This window comes from Saccoglossus kowalevskii, chromosome 3 (assembly GCF_978046115.1).
Source record: "Saccoglossus kowalevskii chromosome 3, keSacKowa6.1, whole genome shotgun sequence".
Taxonomy (NCBI): domain Eukaryota; kingdom Metazoa; phylum Hemichordata; class Enteropneusta; family Harrimaniidae; genus Saccoglossus; species Saccoglossus kowalevskii.
Genome location: NC_140643.1, coordinates 25,743,149 through 25,759,090, shown reverse-complemented (window position 1 = coordinate 25,759,090; position 15,942 = coordinate 25,743,149). Strand labels below are relative to the sequence as shown.

The window sequence follows — 15,942 nt, the reverse complement described above, 5'->3', positions numbered from 1 at the left end:
TACTTACAGCAGCAGAATACCACAGAAATATCAGACGAAACATGAAAACACTATATATTGTATTTCAGCCTGAACCCTCTATATTGCAATTCAAGGAATTAACCCCATATGTGCATCCATTTCCCACCTTGGTATCACCCACCCCTGAAAACAAACTCTTAATACCACGCTGAAGCGTTTGGTAATAATAGTATGACGCAATTGGGGCAACGTATATTGTGCGCCATCAACGGTTGCAATATTAGTGTTTCGAGGAAAGACTTTCTGGCGAATACGTTGGTGGCGTTATTTTCCATAAACTCGGAGGCTCGTAATCCGACATCATCCCAATAATGTTTATTACTGTCTAGAGATGGAATCTGGGTCGACTGTCAATGTTGAATACGCCAAACTGTTTACTTTAGTGTTTATATCAGAGTGTATCATAAAACTTGCTTCTAACCAGCTGCGCTGTGTTTATATTTGTTACGCATGTAATATTTGTTTTTAAATTTTGCGAAGACTGATAATTATTCTAAGATAAGGTAATGGTTTTCACAAGAGAAAAGATATCTAACACACCAAGGGTTTTATAGCTAGGCCTTGTGTAACACTACGAGTTATCTATTTCTGATGTATAGTTAAACCCTAACTTTGCTTGCCGATAAGATCTAACTGCGGTATATTTACGTGCTAGTTTTACTACCGGATGATGTTAGCGAGAAAAGTTCCAAAATGATTGTCGAACGAAAACTAACAACATTGTTCAAGAGGATTTTAAGTATTTCGTATTTTTCGGATGAAAAGAGTTTAAACGAATAACATAAATATGTTCTTTTCATCAAGCCGGAACAAACGTAAACACGTCAATGAAATACAAAGGTCAGTGCAAAGGTGGATTTCTTTCATTTGGAAGTTGGACTAAAGTGGATAGGAGTGCCACAGCGTGGTTGCTGTCTGGCATATGTATTGAATTAAACAATCACCACTGCCGGCGACTGTTCTGTTTGAACACGTCAAAGTATGATATTCTAACTCTCGTACCACGGTGAGTGGACCATGCGAACTATATGCCATTTTCCGGTATAAATAACTGCACTCAATGTAAGTAGTGATTTCTGGCGGTGAAGTATTTAGACTAGTGTCGTGACAACATACTTACATGTTTGTATGTACATCGTAATTGATGGCTCTCGCGCAGGACTGTTCTTCTCCACAGAGAACTGCCCGTGTACCTCAGGGCTAAATAGTAGGGGACACATTTATACTTATGACGTAGCTGTGTTGGCTGGTTTAGGACAGCTAAATTGAGAACGAGAACACTACTGAAACATTGTACTACTCTGCTGGATCACCGTTAGTCTCCGTCTCCTCGTTGTTCGAGGGTCCTACTACAGACTGATCATGATGGCTAACTTCAGCGTTGATTTAGAGTATGGGTTGGAAACGCCAGAGCGCAACTATACCACCGGGACAATGATAATTGTCATATTGATTTTAACCCTGATTATAATTACCACAGTCTCGATGAATTTGCTCATTATTGCAGCGTTCGCTACGACAAAGAACGTGCGGAAACACACAAACTATTTCTATGCAAGTTTAGCCGGCACGGACATCGCCATTGGCCTAATTGTTATGCCATTTATGGCCACGGAGTCCCTACTAGGTTACTGGAAATTCGGCAAATGGCCGTGTCTGTTTTGGCTCTCCATGGATTATTTCACATCGTCAACTTCTGTGTTTAACATGACTGCCATTTGCATCGATCGGTATATGGCAATTCGTCTCCCGATGCGGTACCGACCCATGCGAACACATAAACTGATCGTCGGCATGATCGTCACCGCCTGGATAGCAGGATTCCTGGCTGAAGTGCCCGCTACATTGCTGTGGGAACCCATCACAGGAGAGAGTATAATCGACTACAATGACACCTGTGACGTGGAATGGGTCGATAATGTACCTTATACTCTGACAAGCACGTTTGTCACTATTGTATTCCCTTTCGCTATTATGTTAATTCTATATTCACAGATTTATTTCATCATCAGAAAACGCGCTAAAAAGCTGGGCAGATTTCGTCCCCGCAAATCGTCGTCTGCCAACAGTAACAACTCCAGTGGAGGTAGTCGATATCTAGGGGACTACGTAACTTCGTCCGGTGATGTGTCAGCGGCGAGGGCAGCCATACTGCCAGACATAGGAAAATCTTCGTTCGGCTCCTCCAGAAACACTATAAAGACAGTTCGGTATAATCGTGTTGCCCGGGACAAGAAAGCGGCAACAACTTTGGGAATTTTGTTAGGTTTTTTCTTCTTCTCGTGGATTCCGTGGCAGATCATTAGTATAGTCAACGCGTCCTGTGGCGACTATTGCACACCTGTTGTGGTCTATGATATAGCGCTGTGGCTTCAGTACTCCAACTCTATGGTCAACCCATTTCTGTACATACTTAGGGATACGAGTTTTAAAGTTGCTGTTTATCGAATATTTTTTAAGTGCTTCTGTCGATGTAGAAAAAAGTAACACAATGTTTTTACAAAGCATGTTACGGCTTTGTCGCTCTCGAAATCCCAGTATGAAAGAAATATACAGTGTTTTTTAATTATTATTGATTGTGCTACGCCCAAAATGTCAGTAGGACTGTTTTAAAAACACGGACGAACTTTACCCACTAACTCCTGTCTGCTCTCAACCAGCGACTTTCACAAATTAAGTCACTTCCTTATTCGTCTTTATGCGTAATCTTGGAACTACATTGTTAGAGGTTGAAATCTTGGGGTGGGGGGGGGGGGAATTTGGGAAGCATGTCTACAAAAAGAAAATATTCAGGAACAAATATTCAAACAAGCTTAGAAAACAAAAAACACGATTACAAAAACTGCATTGGGATTAGAAAGTTCAGCTATAAATAAACTAAGTGAGGTGGAAAAGTGGGTAACTATATTTTTTACCATCTACATCGCCAAAGTGTATAATGCTCGACTACTTGAACAAAGACGTCCAAAAAAATTAAATCGATTTGCAATTCTCAGAAACATGACCAGAACGCGCGTATCATCTCCGTCGCGCTCAATTACTTCTAGAGTATGTGACCTGAAGGTGGTTTTAGTATAGTAGCCCCAGGTTGTTTAAAGCGCAGCATGATAGAAGACATTGGTGGTGTCGTGTCCAGTATCAAACTTATTAAAAACCGATGTACGTAAAGACTATGGTCGCTTCTAATATACGGTCGCCGTTTTTTTGCCCCTGGCTCCTATTGTAAGACCCTAAAAGAGACGTGTGCACCAGCAGCGATAAAAAACAAAATCGCAACAACCATAGCCTCTAGCTACACCAGATTTGAATCAGATTGGTCCACTATCAACTGTAGCAATCAGTGTCATCATCGTTATTGGCAATTTTATAATGTTACGACAGAGATATGTTATACGTGATACGTTGCTGATTACACGCCCCCCCCCCCCCGCCCTTTTGACTTGTTGCTACTGTCGTGTGGTGTGCTGATGTGTGAACAGTTATTACTATATTACTCAACTTACACAACTGGAATAATACACGGTTAGATAGTAACAGTGTTGTAATATATCTCACAACCACGTGACGATATTCATGACATCCATGTCATCCACGCATTTCATGTTATGATACTACTTTTTTTGTCACCGCCACATTATGCGCCAGTCATTGTTCGCACGACATCAGGGGAAGTACGGGGAATATTAAAACTGATCCGCGTTTATTTTAGGAAATTTGTAGTACTCGCATAGTCGTCCGCTGTTCGACCCTGGAACTCAATAATGACTTAGTAATCAGACTCGTGGTGCATCGTGCGTTCAAATTTCGTGTAAACAAACAAGGTATTTTACACGCGTTGTGTAAGTCGCATGGCTGTCGAATACGACACATAGCCTCGACTGTGACTCGTTAGCTAGACATCGTAGGTCATGGGTCAATTTCTTGTTTATATATACATATATATGTAACCCTTACGATTTACAAACACACCCACCATGCATCGACATGGCGTTGTTTACATTACTAAGGTTGGTACATATTCCCAACGTGGGTGGGTTCGAAGTAGATGCACACAAGTTTTCGCGCGAGAAGACGTTCTGTCGCCCATGTGCATATAGAACAAATAACTTAAACTGTCGTATCTTTATACATAGGTCTGCACCCCCCGTTTTACATTGCTTCATTATCTCGAGTTAAACAAATTGAAACATTTGTAGACAAGCCGTGATTACAATATAGCTTTACCCATTACAGGTTTTATTCTTCCAATTTGAAGAAAAAAATATTTCTATTTCCATCCAGTACAATGTTTTTGAAAGAGAATCAGTCACTGATATTGATTTAAGACGGGCTGGGACAGTGTTCTATTGCTCTGATTTCTTTACTGTATTATGATACCAAATGTAACACAGTACACGAGGGCGCTCTGCATTATTTTTTCATCGATTCCTTTAACCATTTTTGATTTACCAACAATTAGGACAAAAACATTTACTCCCCGGACTTGTCATTAACCAACCCTTGCTGTTACGAGGATGTAATCGGATATGCACTCGTGACGTTGGTAAATAGTTGGTTTGTCATCGTAGGTAACCAGTGCATTTTGATTTATTTGCACGCCGGATTTCCTGTCATTTATCAACCCCGCTTGACCCGAAGATATGTGAATACTGTGCATACCAAAAGAGAGTACTGTATGGTACTTCTCCCTACTCTCACCGATCGACGAAAACAAAATTATAGTTACCTGTATTAGTTGTTTGTTTAATCTGTGTTATTTCAATACTGTGCTGATATAACGCATATAATATAATAAGTTGAACTTCACTGATCTCCGGATGCACATTCTAAATACGGGGTTGATCCAGTGATCTGGGGGGGGGGTGCTACACGTGGATAAAAGGCATCGAATTCTGTTTCAACATCGTTCTGGGAGATGTGGTGTTCATAACCCATGATGATATGCATCAAGTATAGGATGGATTTCATAAGACGCGGGTTTTCAGGAATGCCTTGGGCTAAGAAAAGCAAAGTCCATAATTATCCCTGAATACCAGTATCATTGAACTCTAGCAGACTCAAAAATTTATTGGTGAGCTACCTGGATTCAAGTGGGGATGATTTCTATTCACGTGAATATGCCAGTAGGAGAAATCATAATATATTGTTTGCCTGTGTTCAATTTTGCAATAGTAATTTGTGACGAAGCATCTTGTTTCATTGTCCATACAGGTGGACCCCAAACCATAAAACAACGAAATGTTCACAATATTACGGTGACAAGTACAAACACTGGCAAACAATTCGCCATTATTTCTTCTACCTGCATGTCGCATACGACTTATTTACCACTTCCGTGTCACTGAGAATGTTCTAGAACCGTACTGTGTCTGGGTGGAATATTCTAGATTTTTTTTAGAAACTGGTTGAATAGGTAATAGAACACTGTAGGAGGCAATAGAAGGTAATGGAACATTCTAGAAATTTGTAGTAAGTGCCAGACTCATTATGTATGCTGATGTAATGGTCTATTTATAGACAGTGGAGGTATATATATATGGGAGTTGTTCAGCAATGAGTTCAGATCGGAGATCTCGTTGAATTGTGTTGGAGTTTAAGTATCTAGTTATTGGAGATTTGGAGTTTTACCGCGTTATTGTACTTGATGTTTGCAGAGTATAATAATACCAGTACCAGTTGAAACCTCATCTGTTTGCTCCGTGTTCGTATGTTATCATCGCCGCCAGGGAAGTCTTTATGTTACTGTTACCATTTTGGTATTTGAACCATCACACCTGTACTATACCAATTACGGTAATATTACGTTGCGTGTGACACTGCATATTCACCCAAAAAATAACCCATGATAAATCCACCTGGATAAATCAGTCATTAGTTTACTAGTTAGTTGTTGTTGGACTCACATTATCTTGAATTGTTGATTTGAAAGACGCATGCGTACTCCAGTGATACAGCCAATTTTCTTGTATATAGCCCGTTGTTTGTATTGGCAACACTACTATTTTACACCGCAAAGGGGGATAGTGCATGCAATTGTTTATATTCTTAAAATAAACGTCATCATAAGATACAAAATGTCAACCAAACACTTCACCAGTGCGTTCGTGTTTATACTAATTATAGACAGTGTGTAACGTATTTATCACTCAAGTTTCTGTGACCACTGCAGGAATCTAGAAAGGAATGGCAAAAAATAGTACATATCCAACCATAACACACACACACGGCATTCGTGCCAGTATAGCACGAAAACTGCAGCCTTGCTGGAAAATAATTGTGATCTTTGCTAACAATGAATGAATCTTTCAACGATATAATTCATTACGTTATGTTAAGTTCTCTTTCTAAATTTTTCAGTAGTCTGTTTCGGAGAGTGCTGTCCTGTCGTGATAAAGTAGGCATTACGTCATTGTTGGACGTTATACGACTCTTCCTTATCGCTGTAGCAGTGTTATACTTCAATGTAGGGGTCCGAAACTTTCTTCCTTCACTTAGTTTTGAGCTGTTTTTTCTCTTCATAGTTTGGTTTTCTCTTTGGATATCAAATGTATGTCTTTTTTTTCAAAATATTTGTTTTCTTTTAACCCCCGTTTTTTAATGGCCAGTCCCTTATGCGGTGACATGTTAGTGTTAATATTGAGTAGTGCGGCTTTTAATACTGATAATTGAAGACCAACTTTGGGTGAGGCAAAGTTCAGCGTGGTGCATGGTAACAGACAATTTCCTTCCATATGTATACATTAAGTAATTGTCAATTAGCCTGTCATTAAACGAAATACTCGCATATATGTTCCTACCAAATGTGAAAGGGTAACGGGGAAGGGGAAATGCTTACGCTATTCAGATTAACAACGGCGCCGGTGAAATGTATGATACTTTTAAGATTTACTAAAGTGAACAGTTGTGTCAAGCCTACTTAACGCGGTAGAACTTGCCAACATTTGAATCTCCATCTACAGCCAAGGAGAGAATAGTGTTTGTTTCAAATGGTATCATTGGACATAACGTCATGTGATTAATTATTCATGGGGACAAGTTAAATTGTAAACAATTATAAATAACTGTTTTTAATGTTGGAACAATTATTCGTGGCCTTTGTTTTGGCAATAAACTTCATTGGAATTTGTTATCGTCTGCGCATGGTGTCCCCATTCGATCTGTTTCACGCGCTGTATCGCGTTGTATGATTGCATCAGTTATTAGTAATCGTTTTCTCGCGCGAACCGACTGTATAAATGCGTGCCATACAAGTGCACCAAGCAAGGGTGCTGGTGTGGCAATGTATTGATGGCTATGGGAACATTTTTCATGTACTCACATCAAGGATGTTGCATTGTTATGGAGGGCTGCATTAACTGTGGTTGACGTTTGACAGTAAATCATGTGAAACGCGTAAAATTAGAAGGCGTTGTAATCGTGATAAGACGTCGTGATTAGAAACGAACATGGTAATCACTTGTGTATTCTCAGCACAACAAGCGGCCTATCATCATATTCATAATTATTTACAAATTTCGAAATTCAAACTGAAACGAGAGGTTTCCATTGGCCGATGACCTTGGAACGTTTTCAACTGACGTTGTTGCTCACTGCGCTCGGTGATTGGCTCACTGATTGGATTAAAATTCCATCAAAATTTAAAAATATTTATAAAGGTAAATGGAAAGGGTTTGTTGTCCCGGAAATACACGCGTAACCAGACATACGAATGACGCGTTATTCTGTCCTCGGCTGTAAGTTAACTTTGAAGACTTTCGTAATATGGATCATTTCCGACGTGTTTCAACTTTCAGTTGAGTTAAAGGCAGGCAGAAAAACTACTTTCCCACGATCTATTGACATCTTTGATCCACCATATATTTGGGGTATGTTTATTATTGTAACTGACATCATATGGTAAATATCCTCTTCTCTAAATATCACCAGTTGGAAGTGTGCCACGCAGACCGTGTGATCGGCAATGAAGTGATATAATTTATGGGTATGGCGGACGTCTGTCCTGGTGTTACTGTGAACAGATTAAATCATGTTAAAAAAATATTTGGCGTCCCTTGAAAATGTGTAAAAGTATGCGGGTGAACGGTAAACACAAGCACACATTTTAACACATCAGTTTATTTTTATTAGACACCTCATTAGATAATGATATGATGATAATTATTTTCGATCGTGGTAGATTTCAGACGGACTAGTAATGGCGATTCTGTACTTTCATTCATATTCAACGAAGATTGGATATCGTTTCGGCTTCTTATTTTATCGTGTATTTGGATTCCATATGCTAACACTTTTGAACAGTGTTTTAACACGCTTAGATTCACAGCAAGAAGAAATATGAACAATACGCAATAGCCACATTCATAACAAACAATCACAAGACACCGGTAATGATATATGAACGTTCTCACTAAGGCTAGAACATTCAACGTGATTCGGTTGGCACTCATTTCCGTGAGCGGCATAGATTTAATGACCGTTAACGAAAAGTTAACCAGACTGCCACGGACTGGTACATAAAACATGATAAGGGGGGATAAGCTCAACCAGGCGTATAGATTGCTGAAATAACATGACAACATTGACATTTACATTATCCATATTGAGTGGTACACGCCGAACAAAACGTCATTCTTTGAGACCATATAAACAACTTATTAGTCTTGGTTTTAGGAAAACTTTATTTTCACGGCGTATAATATACGTAGGAACATTCTTCTGAGAAATGTGGGCCAGGGAGAAACAGTTATTGACTGAAATATGTCTTCATAAATTAGTACCTTCCGACACACAGTCACGTAGTCTATCGTAGTTTCATTCCATGGAACCAAATCTTTTACAATATATCGTAAACTTTAATTGTCTCTGTTGTCGGAGAACACAAATCCAGTTGTCCGCTAACGTTTTGATAACATATTGCAATATTAATGGGATGAATCTGTGTTTATTTTTGTGAAAATCGCTCAAAACTTGCACGAGAAAACAGACAATTTATTAACACTGCCTCATTCATAATTACTCAACCGGATTTGCTTTAAAAATAATTGTCACGTGCATAAACTGAATCTCATTACTATCGTACCTTACTCCAAAATATGTCGGGACTAATGAAAAATAGTAAGCAAATAATAATTGCACCTCCTTCAACGTCTGCTCCTGGGGGATATCTTTTGCGTGATTTCTTTCTTTAAATTGACACACTTTCGTACGTATAAATTAAAACATATTATAAAATCTGATTATTCTTTCCCCTTGTTTTACGACATACGTCTCATTTTTTTTATTTTATTACTTTATGACTTTATTTTGTGGATTTCTGTAACTTGTTAATTGGTTTTCAAAATATCAACAGGCTTGTTTATTTTCTGTAGTGAGAACTACAGGAAGCTTATACACGATTGTTAAACATATTATTAAATAATATTATTATATTTACTGATTTTTGTGAATATTCATTTATTTTAATTGTGGGAGTTGCTTCGTTTCATAATTGTATATGTTATTCGTCCGATTAGGATCGCTGCGAAAAACTAATTTCTGCTTCGTAATTAAACCTTTTGAAAATTCAACTTTCAAAGGAAATGTGTAAATTTGTTTGCTTTTATTAACTGAAATTCCCCCATTGAATTGACAAATAGCAAGTATAGTTGAGGTGTGCATTTTACGCTAGTTTATATCCCTCACTCTGGGAGAGAGGGGTTTGTAACGTCACCTGACTTCTGAACAATTGAAATAATAGCATGTAGATCAGATTAATACATCGTTGCAGTGACGTAAACTTGACGTGGGTACGGGTGTATATAATGTAATCCAAATATGCTTCGTTTATAGAAGTCGTTCGTCATTCAGAATATAGTAAATATCTACAGTTATGTAGTTTTTAGCAATTCTGTGTTTTTATATCCTTATTCAAAGCATGTTATCTTTTACGGTTATCTTTTTTAGTAACCATGATGTATCCAGCCTGATCTCTCAATTGTACTCATGTGACGTGAAAATTTAAATGAGCACTGGCAGTCATCCGTTTAGTGTTTTACGCATAATGAATACAAGACATCTCCAATACAAACCGAACAAGTTCCATGATCACGATCATTAATTGCAAAAAGACGGTGGTCGTCTTGCCGCGTCGTGTTCGATGTGTACCCATACACGTGTAAAATACATTGTCTGTTCACATGGAACTGGAAGACTCGCTGCACGACGATCACCTTTAATAAATAGCAATTCGTACAAAATGTACGAGTCATAGCTACTTCCAGCAAAATATATAACAAAAAAAGACGGTGACGACATTTTTTCTACTGCATTTACGATATGTGCAACAACAAAAAAAACGGTAAATATATTGTGGTATATATTATATTTTAACCTAAAATATTTGACCTAAATTTATTGAACAGTGAGTTATGTTAACATGTGTTTCGTTTGTTTGGAATCATGGATTAAGTGATATACTGAAAACCCACATCGTTTTGATTTGTTATAATCTTTTGTTTGGACCTGTCATATAGTCTGACAACATATAAATATCACCCATACATGAATCACAGCGACAATGAATATTATTGTGAGTAATCACAGTCACTGGGAAAGGTGTTTAGATATGCTGTAGATGGCGGATATCTTGTTTTTAAATGTTTAAAAGTAGTCTAACCATTCGTGGAACGCGCGTTTTCGAGTTTTGGGTAGACAATGTATTTTACACGCCTTGTATATGTGGCGTGAGACCCACATTTAAAACTACTAGGTACAACGTCTGTGTCGCTTTAAGTATGAGTCGACGATTATATTATAGTCACATGACAGCGGGCTAACAAATATGTCATCTGGCAATATTTTGAAGTCGATATTGTGAGTTATCTGAGAACTGAGAAAACACCGATTTAGTGGCTGTTGAAAATGCTGACAAAATTTGACTAAATGGCAGTAGTAAACACAACCATATGGCCATGTTTTACTTCTGTATAAAACATCAAAGTTTGCCATTCATGAGGCATATCTAGATTAAATTTATAAACCAAATAGACGAACAGTACACTTGTTGACTACACTGCTGTATACTAAAGGTCCGACGTATGGTATTATAAACAAATCAAAAGGTTCTAGATAATAACACACTAGTTATGTTGTGAAACGAGCACATTCATTATAAATTGATTGAATAGTGACAAAAATATCATTTCATAAGATGCCATCATCATGCCATCCAACATTCACCGAAAAAGTTCGGAATGTCATATTGGATTGGGAGGCAATGAAAGTTCGTATCGAGTTGGCAGGCAATGAAAGGTCATATCGGGTTGGCAGGCAATGAAAGGACATATCGGGTTGGCAGGCAATAAGGTCATATCGGGTTGGCAGGCAATAAGGTCATATCGGGTTGGCAGGCAATGAAATGTCGTATCGGGTTGGCAGGCAATGAAAGGACATATCGGGTTGGCAGGCAATGAAATGTCGCATCGGGTTGGCAGGCAATGAAAAGTCATACCGGGTTGGCAGGCAATGAAGGTCATGTCGGGTTGGCATGCAATGAAGGTCATATCGGGTTAACAGGCAATGAAGGTCATATAAGATTGGCAGGCGATGAAAAGTCATTTCGGGTTGGAAGGCTATAAAATGTCTTATCGGGTTAGCAGGCAATGAAGGTCATATCGGGATGACAGGCAATAATGGTCATATCGGGTTGACAGGCAATGAAGGTCATATCGGGTTAAGAGGCAATGAAGGTCATATAAGGTTGGAAGGCGATGAAAAGTCATTTAGAGTTGGAAGGCTATAAGGTCATACCGGGTTGGCAGGCAATGGTAGGTCATTTCGGGGCTGGGAAGTTATAAAAGTCATACCGGGTTGCAGGCAATAAACTGTTATTTCGAATTGGCAGAATAGAAAAGGTTATACCGGGTTGGTAGGCAATGAAAGGTCATTTCGGATTTGAAGGCTATGAAGTTTCATACCGGGTTGGCAGGCAATGAAAGATCATATCGGGTTGGCAGTTGATGAAGGATCATAATGGGTTGGCAGGCGCTGAACGGTTATTTCAGGTTGGAAGGTTATAAATTTATACCGGGGTGGCAGGCAATGGAATGTTATTTCGGGTTGGCAGGCAGTAAAAGGTCGTACCGGGTTGGCAGACAATGAAAGGTCATTTCGGGTTGACAGGCATTGAAATGTAATATCGGGCTAGCGGGCAATGTTGCATGAAAATAACCGTGCATAAAACTCCTCCTTAATCCAAAGTTATAATTAGTGAAAGGGAACTACAAGTTCAACGAACAAACTGCAGGGAGGCATATCATGATACATTGTAGTAAATATGAACCTCAAGCATGCAGTGACTACTACAGGCGTTTCGAATAGAGTGAGAACATTATCAATTATATAAAATCACACTTATATTCCAATTCAATGTAATAGTAATTGTTTTAAAGTTAGTGGCATTTGTGTTCATGATTTGGTCATTTGAAAATGGGGAGGGGTCTTGCGGATTTTGTAAAAAAAATATGTTTTGATGCAGAAACCAAAAAAAAAATTACGGAGGAATGTGAACTAGAAAGTGACAGTTTACGTTTGTTTTCACAAGAATAATATGAACTGCAAAGAATATTTTATTTGAAGGTATAAGCAAGAGTAATTTGTTTAGTGTCCCTGCCAGGCTTAGTATGTTAAAAACAATTGAAATATTTTATATTTTAGTATTCATGGAATGTTCCAGCAAACGATAAGCCTTGTGTTCAATCACGAAAAGTGCATTAGCCAGCATTCTGAGATGCCTGCCAATTTTAATTTGAGATGCTCGGTTTTATTTTATTTATAAAGCCAATCTTTGTTTGATTTAACTGACCATTGAATATCGGCGTGTCGTTTGTATGGTTCGAATTGGCATTAAGTAATTGTTTTATATTGGAACTTAAAGCAAAAAGATATTGAGTTACTATATTGTCACTGACACCATTCAGAGGAACAAAGTGTGTATGCGGTTAGTGTGTTATATGTGCAGATAACAACCCTCTATGTTCATGTTTAAGCCAATTATTAGGATTGAATATATTAGAAAATGAAATAGTAACATCATAATTTACCAATAAAATACATATTTAGTATTTCAAACAGGATTATTTAACGATAACGAACAGAAACACTTTTTGAAATTGTGTTAAATAACGAACCCTTTACCAAATAGAATAATTTTACCCATAGACTCGGACTAATGTGGCTTATATTTTGTCTTGCAGATGTTAAATATAATTATAGTAGTAATTATCTTCATTTATTTAATAGGAAGTTTTCTCAGGTGACAATGAGGGAAAAGTTGTGTTGCCATGACGATGGAAAACAATTTTACTTATTGATTTCTCTCAGCCTCCAATTTCAAATTGTCCGTCCCTTACCACGTTCACATGATATGACACCGCCAGGGGGGCAAACAAAATGAATGTTCTAGTAATTGTCCTTGAGCGTGTGGGTTTTTGCTATTTGTCACCAAAAGAAATTTGTTTTGATACTTTTGATTTGGCTAACATAATATTTATTGCTGGTTTTTCGATTTTCAAAAGAGTGTGTGTGTGTAGAATGTGTGACGCGCATCTTTTAATCTGTCGCGCGCGGTATATGTGTTGGCTTAGTGCCAGCAGTAGATGTATACAACAAGCTAGATGACGTATTTGCGTTTGCACGAAATGTACTCCATGTTTCGGGCAGAAGTCGATAAAAAGCATTTCTAAGGCGTATTTGTGATGCGAAAGAGTGTGGCACATGAGAACCGATTTTAATGTGACAAAGTAATGAAAATTTGAGCTCATGGCGTGTACTTTGCACACGGGGGTTCCATTCCAGCATACCACATCGTTTATGCATGAACGTACTGTTTACGGATGTTCAGGGCAGTTTTCCGAACATGGTGGGTTCAAAGTGGACCTTGTCGTTCTATCGCTCATGTATTTGGATAGGGCAAATTACTGAACCTGTCGTTTCAAATAGGTTCGTGGACAACACCCCCCCTCTCCTCTCAATCTTTTAATTTTGGCAAAATGTTGTTTCAGGCACATTGTTTCAATAACTCTAGTTAGAAAAACAAATTCTAATTGAACTGGTCGTGTTTACTTTTTCCCATATAGTTTCATGATAAACTCCACATAATGCCCATTAATATTGGCCTATGCCCATATTTTTCACATATGACCTTGTATAAGCAATAACCAATCTATGTGTAAAACTTAAAACAATTTCAAAGAATTTCTGGAAACTACGTAATTCGCATTACAGCGTTTATCTAAAATAAAATATGCTCGTATTCCATTGTTGACATATGACGTTATATAACAATATAACCAATTTAAATCCAAAGATATTTGTGAAATTGTATTGACTAAATGGACCATGAATGCGTGATTGGTGCACCTGGAATCAATATTGTTGATGGAGACCCAATACGATCACGCTGCAAAGCATGCCCCATGCCATGTGTATACTTTAATCTGCCATATTAAAGTGTTCGTTATTTCCTTTATTAACATTTTATTATGTGCTACATGATGTCTTTTCTATGAATCAAGCAGCGGTTGACACAGCTGTTCCTTTTTTGTCAACTCGGTCATATTATTTAATATCAGTTTATGGGAAATAGAATAATAATTAATCGCTAGTAGGCATGGATTATTGAATTTACTTGAGTTAGAGTAAATAAAACAGTGTGTGATTATAATAGCATGCACATGCACAAAATGTATTCCAGAGTTTATTTGTACTTTCCCAAAGCTATGCATGTCATGGTGAATATTGATTTTAAAATTTGTCATTTATTAATATGCTGGTGAACAAATATACAGTATTAGGCGGTATGTACTATGAATCATGTACTCGCACGAAAATACATATATTTGCAAATTGTGTGCGATTGTAATAATGTACATTTCATGTCATGAAAGATTGTATGGTAAGCACATTGCCAGTTGTGGTGAGTAGGGTTTATGAAATCAAATGTTTTTTGTTTTGTTTTTGGCCAGAGGGCAATACAGCAATACTTCCATCCAGTGTGTTAGTAATAACACTTAGGGTTCTCGGTTTCCATTAATCCTTCTATCAGTTAGCCATACTATACGAAGCAGCCTGGAATTCTGACAGTTTAGAGGAAAAGGTCGCAATACGAAAATGAACAGAACAGTGCCGAATGTTTGATTCAAACAATTGTATTCAACCGATTTTATTTATTTATTTATTTATTTATTCATTCATTCATTCATTCATTCATTTATTTATTTATTTATTTATTTATTTATTTATTTATTTATTTATTTATTTATTCATTCATTCATTCATTCATTCATTTATTTATATATTTATTTATTCATTCATTCATTCATTTATTTATTTATTTGTTTATTTATTTATTTATTTATTTATTTATTTATTTATTTATTTATTTATTTATCAAATTGTTTGTGTATTTTGCACGGCATTATAGGCTTTGGATTCAAAAAAAATAGTTAAGCTTAACGTAAACAGCCTCTGATTCAGTATCCAAAATGCTAAATGTTTCAATGGTGTTCTCACTTGCAAACTCCATCCTGGTCGAGATATATATAATCTTTAACATGTGTGTGAGGACTAACGACGCTTTTTTTCATACGAAGAAGAGGGCCCAGTCGGCATATGCTTTAGTTACATAACCTCCAACATATCCCATGTCTATCGCTATTTAGAGCGTGTTGAATATGTATATATTCAGATATGAAGGTACTAGTGAAATTGAAAACATCCTGTTGCCATACCAATAAATCCAATCACCATACATGCTGGGTGGCAGTTTCAGTTCCACTTCCTGCGTCACCCGACACACAGAAGTCGGCTCACTAAAGCTGAGCACGTGCCGAGTCTGCTTCGAACTTTCCCATACGGTTTTTCCACGTGCCGAGATGTAAATCC

At 37.6% G+C, this 15,942-nt stretch overlaps 1 protein-coding gene across 1 annotated transcript; it reads left to right on the top strand.

Moving 5' to 3' along the window:
* The first annotated feature begins 888 nt into the window (after window positions 1-888).
* On the top strand, window positions 889-3,189 carry LOC102809778 (5-hydroxytryptamine receptor 1B-like). Its single transcript, XM_006811300.2, has one exon. The coding sequence runs from the start codon at window positions 1,384-1,386 to the stop codon at window positions 2,506-2,508; it is 1,125 nt and encodes a 374-aa protein (XP_006811363.2). The 5' UTR covers window positions 889-1,383; the 3' UTR covers window positions 2,509-3,189.
* The last annotated feature ends 12,753 nt before the right edge of the window (window positions 3,190-15,942 follow it).